This window comes from Monodelphis domestica, chromosome 1 (assembly GCF_027887165.1).
Source record: "Monodelphis domestica isolate mMonDom1 chromosome 1, mMonDom1.pri, whole genome shotgun sequence".
NCBI lineage: Eukaryota > Metazoa > Chordata > Mammalia > Didelphimorphia > Didelphidae > Monodelphis > Monodelphis domestica.
Window position 1 is genome coordinate 659,677,427 of NC_077227.1, and position 12,630 is coordinate 659,690,056.

The following is a 12,630-nucleotide window of genomic DNA, read 5'->3' on the forward strand; positions in this document are numbered from 1 at the left end:
TTATTTTTCAAAAAAGCCTAAAAATCAGCTTGTAATAATAAACTAAACTTATCTGTTGTCTGTTAAGGGAAAGAAATGCTATTCACAAATATAAACTATCTCTCTTCCTTCCCCACCCCAAACATCAAGTACAAAATTTAAAACATTAAAAAAAATTGGTGATTACTATTACATTCCTGGGTCCAGTATCTCACCAATTTGACTATTCCCTCTGATTCAATCAACAAACTAATACAATAAATATACTGGGGATAGAAAGGTGAACCCCTCCCCCCCAAAGGGGCATTACCTCCTACTACTGCTGTCAGATAAATGCACAAAGATGAACACAGTAATATAAGGTAAAGTGTGATGGGGCATACGACTGCAATCTCCTTAGAAAAAACTGAAGATAAAAATGACTCTGAGGTAGAGAAAAATAAGAGAAGACTTCATAGATGTCATGACCCCTGAGCTCTTAGAGGGCAGAGAGATAATGGGAAAAGAGTGTTTTACAAGCACTAGGACATAGAGGGAAAAAAAGAAGAGGAAGGGAAAGAGGGGAAGAGGAAAGGAGAAAGGAAAAAGATGAGGCATAAGAGAGCTAGACAAGGCATCAAAGTCCAGCTAGTCCAACCTTCTTCATTTTACAAATGAAGAAAATGAAGTTTGTTTAAGAAATGAGAGGATACATAACTTGTTCACAGATAGCCAGAGCATGGCATTACTACCAGAGGACTGGAAGCCAGGTCCTTCTGACTCTAAGTCTAGCTGCCTCTAATCAGCAGGGTATTTAAACTATTATCATAGGGAAGTTTTAAGTATATATTCAACATCTAAAAATGAGGGGAAAACTTTTTGATTGGATTAAATCATGGTACATTAATGTAGGGAATATTATTGTGCTATAAAACAAAACAGAAAGGATTATGAGAAGCCTAGGAAAACAAAATATCCAATGACTATAGCAATGTACAGGGAAAGAACAAAAACTCAGTACTACATAATTCTAAAAAGTTAGCCTGATCTCAAAGCAAAGATGAGAAAAGCTTTAATTGTCTCTTTTTTGTAGATATAAAATGCTGCATAATGCTGTGTTGATGAATTTTTCTCTAATCTTTATTAGAAAGGAAAACACTCCACATAGGGATAGGAGATATTTCAAAGTAAATATATATATAAACAAAAGATATCAATTAGAAATTTAAGAAAAAAGTATATCCCAATTAAGATCATAAAAATACTTTCTTTAAACATAATAAAACTATAAAAATTAAAGTAAGTGTCCAAAGCCAACACTCAACCAAAAAAACCTGTTAATTTAACTTTTGAAAAAAAAAAAAAGACCCTGATTGAATGCTACTTACATAGGATCAATACAGGTCAGCTGAAATTCAATAAATAATCCTGCTAGAAGCTTACTGTGTAATAAATTAAATGTCTATTTAATAACACTCAGAAATTGTTATAATTAAAAATTGATCTGGAGGCTTATTACTAGATTTATAAGCATTTATTAATAGAGAGAAATAGAAGAGGGTTTTCAACCACTTGCCTTAGATGGCCTAATAAGGAGCAAGGAGAAAAATGCCAGGCAGGTATGGCTATAGAGAGAATAACTGCTTTCCACCTTTGCTTTTTCAATTTTCTTTGTTCCTTCCTCCATGGAGACATTGTGCTGGCTCTGCCACTAGGGATCTAGGGATGGGATGGTTCCAGAAGCCTGCCTTGATAGGGAACCCAGGCCTCTGGCCAGTCAGACACAGCATGTGACTCTGATTCATATATCTTGCCACTAGGGTGTACAAGATCTAAGCCTTCTAAATAATTTACTTCACACAAAATCAACTTCAGACATTTTCACAAGCATAAATAAAGCATTTCAAATTGAACAATTAGAGCACTCTCTCTCTTCTTCCCTCTCATTTCTGACTTACTGAAAAAATTCCTATTTACTTTTTTTAGAATATTCAACAAAAATTAAACTCTAAAGGCTGGATGGAACAGGCAGGGGACAATGTATAATTCTGCTGTTTATTATAATACTAAAATATTAATGATAGATCCCAACTGATGCTGCTTTCCTTAATTACAAAGTAACCGTAACTCGGAATTTAATCATCAGTGAATCTTTAAGCTCAAAAGCCCTGTAGAATAATGTATGTGGCATAAAGTGTTCCCTTTCTGTATATGAAACATAAATTTCAGCTCTATATTATCTTCATAACCTTAAAAATAATTGGAGTTTGACTAAATAACTAAAGATGTAGATCATCTACTGCAGAATGGCTCTCAAAACCATTCATGTGAATAGAAGCATGTGTGTGTGTGTGTGTGTGTGTGTGTGTGAGCTCTTTCTTTACAACAATCTTGTGAGACAAACTGTGCAAATGTTAATATATTACTTCCAGTTTAAATAGAACACCTACAAGTCGTGCTACCATGTCCAAGAACTACAATCTTAAAACACTACCCAACATTGTGGATGCTGTGGTAGGGCCTCAAAATTTCTATTCTCCTAGAGATGTGATACCAACAATGTGGACAATCTTCCAGTGATGCAGATCATCAAACTCTCCATGCCATTCATGCTGTGTAGCACTTGTTCAAGGTCTCTCATCTATTTGAGACCGAGTTAACTGAATGTCCTGAAGGATATGCTCTTGCCTTTTTTCCTAATTTCCTCAAGACACTATGTGAACACAAAGACTCTCTACTGGTTATACTTTTTTCTCACAATAATAATGTACTTGATATGTGTACAGATTATCTTAAAATTTTTTTGTACAGGGGGGCAACTGGGTATCTCAGTGGATTGAGAGCCAGGACTAGAGACTGGGGATCGTAGGTTCAAATCTGGCCTCAGACGCTTCTCAGCTGTGTGACCCTGAGCGAGTCACATAACCCCCACTGCCTAGCCCATACCACTCTTCTGCCTTAGAACAGTATTGATTCTAAGGCAGAAGGTAAGGGTTTAGAAAAAAAAAATTTATATAGGTTGTAAAAGTAGGCAGTTAAAAATTCTTTATCACCTTTTCATCCATTTGGTTTATAAAAATCTTACAATCAAGCTACATATTTTCCATTTTTCTTCTATAAATGTCTTTGAACTGAGTAATCTACTAAAAAATAATCTGCCTAAAGGTCAATTTTATCTAAAATTTCCCTCCTCGTTTTACTAGTACCTAACAGAATAGTCACTGTGTGATTTGGCTATAAAAACTACTCTTTGTGCATAAATTGAGACTTCACCTGCTAAAGGAAATTATGTTTTATTCAAACATTTACAGGTATTGTTTTGATTATATTTACCAGAAGAAATGTTGATGATTTCTTTAACAATGGCATCCTGGGCTTCCTCATACTCATCTCTAATTTTGAGGTACTCATCATTGAAAGCAGCCAATTTACTGGAAATGAAAAATCAGACAGTTGTGAAAAATATTATCTTTTAATAAGATTAAACTATTTTAAAATAAATGTATTCATAATTATACCACAATAATAGCACAGAAGGATTTTCTGCCTTACAGGCCAACACCAAATGATAATTTTGAGATATAAATACAGAGAACAAAAAGAGCAACTCATAAGAAAGATGCAAGGTTAACCATTAGTTTATTAATTAGCATAGTGCCTAGCTAGTCCACATAGGTGCTTAATAAACATTTAATGAATTTTATTCTTACACCATGTTAAGTTCTATACTATTAATTTTCCAATGAAAAATGTTGGTCTGTGGATTTTTTTGTTTAAGTAACAATTCTAAGTGAAAAAAACAAGTCCTCTTATAGAAAAAAAAAAGGAAAACAAGCATGCCAAATCTAATCAATGTATCATTTTTCTCTGTACAAAAAAATAATTTATCAGAATAAGAATGTTAAAAAAACATTTTTTCTTGGGGGAAGGTGGGTGAAACCTCCAAAAAGGGGTACGAGTAGAATGGTGTCAAGACTCTGAAAGGCCTTAAACATTTAAGTAGTGGTGACAGTTTGAACTACACCTTATTAGATTGATTTAGCAATTATGCAAAGAATGGACATGGAAAGAAAGAATACTAGTTATGAGAGCTTTAATTATGAGGACATCAACGTATTTTTTAAAAAAGAGATGTAAGATATTATGTAGGGACAGAATCAACAGGACTCAAAAATTAACTGAATGTAGAATATTTAGAAGAGGGAGGAGTTATAGCTAATTCCAAAGTTTTGGATTTGAGTGACTAAGACTCTTGTAATGCCATCAAAAGAAATTGTTAAAGTATGGAAGGGCTAGTTTGATCATATTTTTAATGAATTTAAAAGGAGAAACATATGAAATAGAAACATTCATAAAATGGTATAAGGTTAGGGAGAGGTAATTTGGAAATTATTCTATTATGTATGCACAAGTAGCAGTAATATATTTTTTGACATTTTTTTAGATAAATATTAAAAGATAAAGTTAAAAGGGAGTCACCAGAATTAACTGAGTAGAAGGCAACACAGACAAACTTGGGCTTTAGAAAAATTACTTTGGCTATTAGATGAAGGATGGTTTATAGCAGGAAGAGACATTAGGAAGGAAGAACAAATGCAAGATAATCACTTCATCAGCCAAAAATAAATGTTAAAATGAAGTCAAAAGACTGGAAAAATGAGTAGAAAAATAAAAATAGTTCAAGGAACAACAACTTAAAAATCAGACTAGGAGCAGCTAGGTAGCACAATGGATACAGGATCAGGCCTAGAAGTTGAGAGGACCTGAGTTCAAATCTAACTTAGACACCTCCTACCTGTGTGACCCTAGGCAAGTAACTTAACCCCTGTTGCCTAGCCTTGCCTCCCTTCTTGTTTTAGAAGTGATAATAAGACAAATGATATGGGTTTAAAAGAGAAAGAAATCACAGTACTAGCTGAAAATTATGACCAAAAAAAGCAAAACATTATTTCAAAAAATCATAAAAGAAAACTTCAGATTTTTTAGTAAGGTAGAAATAGGGGGAAAATATCACTGGTCTCCTCCTGAAAGAAGTCTCCAAATGACAACTTCCAAGAACATTAATATAGTCAAATGTGGGGGGCAGCTGGGTAGCTCAGTGGATTGAGAGCCAGTCTAGAGATGAGAGGTCCTAGGTTCAAATTTGGCCTCAGACACTTACACATACAGTACATACACACATGTACACACACACAGATAATGAAGTACATTTTACTCAACAGGGACAAAGGAGAGAAAGAAGAGGCAAGAATAAGGAGGATAAGGCCTAGCAAAACAAACTCTAAAGATCTATAGAAATATTTATGGCAAGCAATTCTTTGGAAAAGAACTGGAAATTGAAAGGGTACTTATTAGTTGAGGAATGGCTGAACAAATCAGTCAGTTAATAAATATTTATTAAACACTCAGGCACTGGGGATAAAAAGAGAGGCAAATGACAGTCCCTACCCTGGGAGTTCACAATATAATGGGAGAAGATAACACCAGAAAAGAAGCTGAAAAAGGGTAGGGCTTAGTAAGGGTGAAAGTTCAGAGGAATACAGCCAGAGGGAAGTAATGAGATGAATGCTCTAGGAACCTTTTAAATCTAAGATCTAAGAGTAGTTCTTAGCGGCCCACTTTCCACTCTATTCAGAGGTAGGGAGAAACCCAAAGCGTAGTAGATACCTAGGAGTTATTTTCGAAATTAATATCATCTTGTAGGATTACAAAATTTAATTTAAGGAAAAAATGTACCAAAAGTGCAAAATATCAATTATACAAATTGATCAATGAATTAATGAGCACTTATTATATAATAGCACTTTCTAGGCAATAGGCACTCAACAAGTATTTAAGCACCTATGGTGTGCCAAAAGTGAGGAATACAAGCACTAAGAATAAAACAATCTACCAACAATAGCTATATTTTAATGAAAGAAACAAGAGTCTTAGATAGAATAAACAAAGTGGATACAAATAAAGACAAAATAGTTGGTAGCCTGAGAAGGAAGCCACTAGCAGCTATAAGATCAGAAAAGGCTTCATCAAGAAGGTGGTACTTAAGCTGGGTTTTGAGGGCAGAGAAGAGATCCTATGAGGAAGCAGCAAGGAAAGAATAAATGCTTTGTGTGGGGGACATCCAATGCATACAAACTTACAGACGGGACATGCAGTGTTTTGTGAGAAGACCACAGGGAAGGCAGGAGGGGAGTAATATTCCAAACAGCTGGAAAGAGAAGTTGGAGGGAGGTTGTGAAGAGCTTTAAAAGCTAAATGGAGGTGTTTATATTTTAATTCTAAGGGCAACAGGATGTCACTGGAGTTAACCGAGTAGAACAACAGCATGATTAGACTCTGCTTAAGTAAAACCACCTTGCCATGAGTGGGAAGGATGGAATGAAGTGGGGAGGCTTGAGGCAGGCAGACCAATTAAGCAGCTGTTGCAGTATTTCAGGTGAGGGGCAGTGAGGGTCTGAATGAAGGTAGCAGCTGAAAAAGAGGAAGGATCAGATGCAAAAAAGGTTCAGAGAAACAAGTGACATGAGAAAAACCAGTACAATGACATGGAGACAAAAGTCTTGTGGGAGGACTAGGGCAGTTTGGCTAAGAGTGGACTGTGTGGAGCAGACTGTAAGACTGGATGGGTAGGAAGAGGCCTTGTTGTAAAAAGTTTTAGATGCCAAACAAAAGCTTTATATCGGATCCTGAAGCGGTATAGGAGTCACTGGAGATTATTAAGGAAAGTAACATGGACAGACCCAGGCATTAGAAAAAGCACTTTGGCAGCTCTATGGAGGAGGGATTAGAGCAGGTAGAGAGATTAGGCAGGAAGAACATCTAGAAGGTTCACAGATGGGGAAAGGTGATGAGGGCATCAGCTAGGTTGCGGCTGCCCAAGTGTGGAGAAGAGGAAAGAGATGTAAGAATTGTTGTACAGAAAGAAATTTTAAGATATGGAAACTAATTAGATAATATGGGGCTAAAACCTAGAAAGAAGAGTCAATAATGATACCCAGGGCATCTGGATAGCACAGTGGAGAGAGTGTCAAGCCTGGGTCAGGAGGACCTGGGGTCAAATCTGGCTGCCAACACTTCCTAGCTCTGTGACCCTGGGCAAGTCACTTAACTCCAACTGCTTAGCCCTTACCATTCTTCTGCCTTGGAATCAATACTTAGTATCAATTCTGAGATAGTAAGTAAGGGTTTAAATAAATGATGATAGAAAGACCTGGGTTATTGAAAAAACAATAGACTTCTCAAAAGATAGGGGAGAAATATTTTGACATCAATGCACATGAGATAAACTTATTGATTTTGTGGCCATGTGACCAAAAGGGTAACTGAATCTTCAGACTACATTATCAGAAGAAATATGTCCAAGACAAATGAAGTGAGAGCCTATGTCAGCCCTAGAGACCACTTAAGTCTTGGGGCTAATGTCTAGAGAAGACTCAAGAAGAGCTCTCTTACTAGCTTAAAGTTATATAACACTTTTAGAATTTACAAAATTATTTTATCGAAACAACCCTATCTAGGAAAAGTGTAATTATTATATTAAAGTCAAAGAAAGGTTCAGAGAAACAAGTGACAGGATTCACAATAGGAGCCAAGTCCAGATCATCCAAGGCAAACTCAGGACTCTTTCCACTATACAGCATGTGAAATATTGTCCTCTACAAGATAGATTAGAATTAAGTATGAGAGAAATCTCAGCTTAACCCAAAGAATTTCGTAACAATTGGAACTGTTTAAAATGGAATAAACTATAAAAAGAGGTAATGAATTCCATATCATTGGAAATAAACAGTTGCCTTGTCAGGAATGTTACAAAGGGGATCCACAAGATTAGCAGGAATTAGGCCCTTCCAATTCTGAGATTCTCCACTGGTTTACTGGAGAATCACTTCATTAAGTGGCTTTCAATAAGCATTATTTTCTTCTATTCTGAACACTGTTCAAGTATTTGTGAATTAAGGAAGGAGTAACTTTAAATGCATTCCACTTACTTTTTTATTCAAGAAACAATGGATACCTACAATATAAAGAAAATACCCTATTGGCTCTCTTCCCTCTATATTTTAAAAACTCTTTATTATTAGGACATCTATCCCCCTTTAGCTTTAATGTTATACCTCAGCTCCTCTAAATGTGGATAAAGCAGATGTTCTATTTCCTCTACACCTGTACCATTTAAACTTAACTCTGCCCAAATATAACTGGTAATATTCTTTGGCTTCAAGTTTTCTCTAGTTACATTGCTCCATTAGCCAATGTTTTTTCTTCACAGTGAAACCGTAAAAGGAAAAACACAGAAAAAACAGAAACACACTGAGGAAATAACAAGATGACTGCCCTAGATAGACAACACAGATCTCGGTAGATGGCTTTCAGAGCCATATATCAATATATAAATAAGACATATATTCAGGCAAGTAGAAGGATCCTGCAAACTACTGATTCCTCAAAATAGAAATTGGATATTGAGCAAAGATATCCTTCTGGCATAAAAATTTCAAATTAATCTGAGGGCTGCATGAAAAAATTCATTATTACATGTCCTTTTAGAAATATTTAAGTTCTTTAAAATTGGGTTAGTTTAAGGTACACTGATATGAGGAAATATTCATGTTTGTTGAACTTTGTAATGTTCATAATAATAAAAAAGACATTAAAAAATCAACATACACCAAGTTCCAACATCCAAAAATGAGGGAACAATTTGGCTGATCAATCCCAAGACAACTTTGACAGTAAGCAACTAGTGCAAATAGAAGCACGGGCTAAAGATGTTACCACCATAACTTCTTACTTTCAGTTCCCCTAGCTTTGCAGCAGCATAACATACAAGCATTTACTTTATATATAATTACTTTTAATCCTCACAATAGTATTCTGAAATAAGTGGTACAGTTAATATTATTCACCTTTTACAGATTAGCTAACTGGTATCTAGTCCAAGGCCTTACAGACTCTTCTTTTCTCATCTGTTAAAAGGAGAGAGTTGAACTTAATGCTCTATGAGGTCCTTCTACTTTTAAATCTAAACACACAAACACCACTGGGTTTGAAGCCAGGGAATCTAGATTCAAAACCTGACTCTGACTCTCTTTGGCTGTTGACTCTGGACTAGTTCCTTCACCTTTCTAGGCTCCAGGTCTTTCACCTATTAGGTGGGGATAATAACATATCCTCTATGTCACAGGAATGTTACAAAGTCTAAAGCTATTTATTCACTATATATGACAATGATCGATGAAGGGCAGCTGAGCAAAGTGGCAAAAGTTCTTATACACACTTTACACCCAATATGATGTTTCCAAAGGGCCAGTGACCTCATTTATCCCAACACAAACTCCCTAGATTTAGACCTACAAGGCTATCAGTAGGAATAGAAAAGAAAGTAATATGGGTTGCTTTATAAAAGTTTGTAAACTACGATGCCCATGCCCTGCTTCCACAGTAGCCACCTCAATGTGAGGAAAACACCATAAGTGGTCTTTCATATACCATCTTTTGTTCATTTGCCAGATTGTCAATTTTCATGAATCATTCAATTTTGACAGGACACAATAGTCAAAGCATTTTCTGGGTAATAAACAGTTCTATTATCTAAGTCAAGAAGGCATACATACTCTTAGAATACAGATATTGTCTCTTTAGGTATTCTAAAAAGAAACTATCAAAACAGTTAAATAAAAACTTAAGAAACATGCGTATCCACATACCTGTTGGTAAACTTAACACCATTCTTCTGGACATCTAACGTGTTAAAGTTTTTATTGCTACGAAGGACTTTTTCTTCCTTGCAGGTCACTCGGAAATAATATCCTAGTTGTGCATTAGAGTCCAGTTTAATGTGTTTACCAGCTTCTATGCCTTAAGGTCAGATGAGAAAGAGAAAATAAGATTTGAAATTGTTTTTAAATGCAAAGGTGCCAAATCAATGCATGTGAACCAAGACAAATATACTTTCAGGGCAATGCAATAACTCAACATTAACTACGTCAAGACTATTAAATCATATGACTGCCTTAATTTCCTTTATTCAATTCAATTCCTCCCAAGTCCGGAGGCTGACATATAGATCATTTTCAATGAATGAGTCCACCTGGGAATAAGTACAGTGGGGTTGCAAACTTCCATAAATGGCCAAGTCAACTGGCTATTCTCATTAAGTTTACAATTATGAACAAAGGAGACTTTAGAAATTCAAATGGCAAGACTAATTATCATACTTTGAGGTCTAGAGGTTGGTGTTTTCTATTAATGTTGATTCATGTATATATGTTGTCAGATAGTCAAACCCACTCATTTTAAATATGAGATAACTGAGACTAAGAGGAGTTGGTGACTTGTACAAAGTCACAAAGCAAGAATCATAAAATTGTTTACTTTTCAAATCTTCTAAGTTTTAACTTAGTATTCTCTGTCATATACTATCTCTAAAGTAGAATCTCCTCCAAAGAAAGACCATCTTGTCTTGCCCCACCCACACATAATTAAATCTATACCTAGCAAGCACTCAGTTAACCTGAGCTTATTCTCTCCTAGCACTGAACTATCTAGATGTTGTTGGTACTTCCTCAATCTCTGTTCACTTAAGATATGAAATAGTGAATAAGGTATATAACATAAATGAAAACATTAAAAGCAGTTAAACTCAAATTTGCAATGATTAGTCTTGGTCCCAGAAAATAGAACACCTCACATATTTCCCCTTGCTGGAATTCCTATATTTGAATTATAAATATAGAATGGTATAAATACTATCAAGTATCATTTTATTAATTTGGTTTTGCTTAATTATTTTTATATTACATGGCATAGGTTTAAAGGTGGAAATTGTAAATTACTTGCAGTACAAAAAAAACTATTCAGAGAATTAAAAATGAGTGTTTCCTTCATAGTGACCTCTAGGGTATATTCCCAAAGTACAAGCATTTGCTAACAAATGCTTTAAAATCAATGCTATGTTTGTTTCATCAGTGAGATCTTTTAGCATATCACATATTTTATCTGAACAATTATCAGTCAGTTCAGCATTAGCACCTGATCAGAACACTTATTTTAGGCTGCAATAACAAATGATGTTCTAATCAATAAGATGTTGCTATCTTGACTATACTTGCCATCATTCTTACTGAGTAGCTAAATGGCTAATTGTGAATTTCTACTTGGCAGACTTACTAATAAGGGATAGACCACTACTGTTCAGTTTTCCAATTCCATAGACACTTTTTTTCCCCCTACTTGGAAAAATTACAGCTGACATTGATTCTCAAAATTTTCTAAATTGACCAATCTGCCAGAGTGGTAACAAAAAAGGAAGCAGACAAAATTAAGATACTAAAATAAAAAAAACAAAAACAAAACACCTAAATGATACTCTGAAAGGATACATGAAAATTGAAAATGCCAAAATATCAGTGAGGCAGAGATACCAAACAACCCCCAACTCCATAGTTCTAGAATACTTCTTTCCCCCTTTTTACTTCTTTTGAGTCTTCTTGTAAGTCTAGAACTACATGTTCTTCTTAGGATGACAATATCAGTTATTTGGCCTTGGATAGCAGTTTAGGAATTAAGGCTATACAAAATAAGGTTTCTTTACCATTATTATCAATAATGTTAATGCTATTTAGTACTTATGTAGGACTTTTAAGGTTTGAAAAGAGCCATACATGCAATCTAGAATTAAAGGGAGGTGGAAAGGAGCAGAGAGGGAGCTAGGAAGCAGGCAGAATTCTTCTATTCCTAAATATTTCCTTGGAAATTTCTGCTTCTTGCTCTCTGCAAGAGAACAGTTAAATTTGGACTATAATATCAAGCCTAATTTGGGCAGGGTAGAATGACCTTCTCTATAAAGACTTCTCTACAAACCTTACGTCTAAAGATTCAATTTCAAATGAAAAGAAAAATCATTTTAAATATCTACAACATAAGTAAAAACGGTATTTCAACTGTACTGGATTACAAGTTCCTTTCCATGTTGTATATTGATTGATTATATTTGCTGTTCCTACATATTTGAGATAAACCATGATGGTGGTAGACTGAAAAGGTTCAATGTAAAACCACAGTACTTAGGTGGCAGCTGAGTGGCTCAGTGAATTGAGAGTCAGGCCTAGAGATGATAAGTCCTAGGTTCAAATCTGATCTCAGACAGTTCCTAGCTATATGACCCTGGGCAAGTCACTTAACCCCCAATGACTAGCCTTTACCACTCTTCTGTCTTGGAACCAATACTTAGTATTGATTCTAAGACGGAAGGTAAGGATTTATAAAAAAAAAAAAAAAAAAACACACACACATACACACAAAAGCAAAACCCACAGTGCTAAGACTTGGGATTTTTTTTACCTTAAATTTAAAATAAAAAGATCTCTTATTTAAGCAGGACATTTTCAGTAATATTAGGAACAAATAATAACTCGGCTGGCTATATTGTTCTAAACACAGTGAAATGTAGCTCATCAATAACTTAGCACTGTTGAAAGAGGGAAGGTGGGAAGTGAATGGAAGTGAAACTTCCCAATTCCAAGGCAGAAACACTGTGTCTTTCAAGCATTCTATAAGCTCATGTGTATGAGTGCTAACAAACAAGATGGCAAGGCAACAGATTTATTCTCTTCCCCTTTGCCCCCACTTTTCTCTTTAAACAAACTCTGCAGTGACCTTATCTCCTTATCT

At 35.2% G+C, this 12,630-nt stretch overlaps 1 protein-coding gene across 1 annotated transcript in view; it reads right to left on the reverse strand.

Moving 5' to 3' along the window:
- MSH2 (mutS homolog 2) overlaps window positions 1-12,630 on the reverse strand; it is a 76,683-nt gene that overhangs the window by 9,039 nt on the left and 55,014 nt on the right. Inside the window, exons 10-11 of the mRNA XM_001382141.5 lie at window positions 9,666-9,816; window positions 3,292-3,389 (exon numbers count right to left, since the gene is read on the reverse strand). Of these exons, the coding sequence (XP_001382178.5) occupies window positions 3,292-3,389; window positions 9,666-9,816 (249 nt within the window). The remainder of the gene's footprint in view (window positions 1-3,291; window positions 3,390-9,665; window positions 9,817-12,630) is intronic.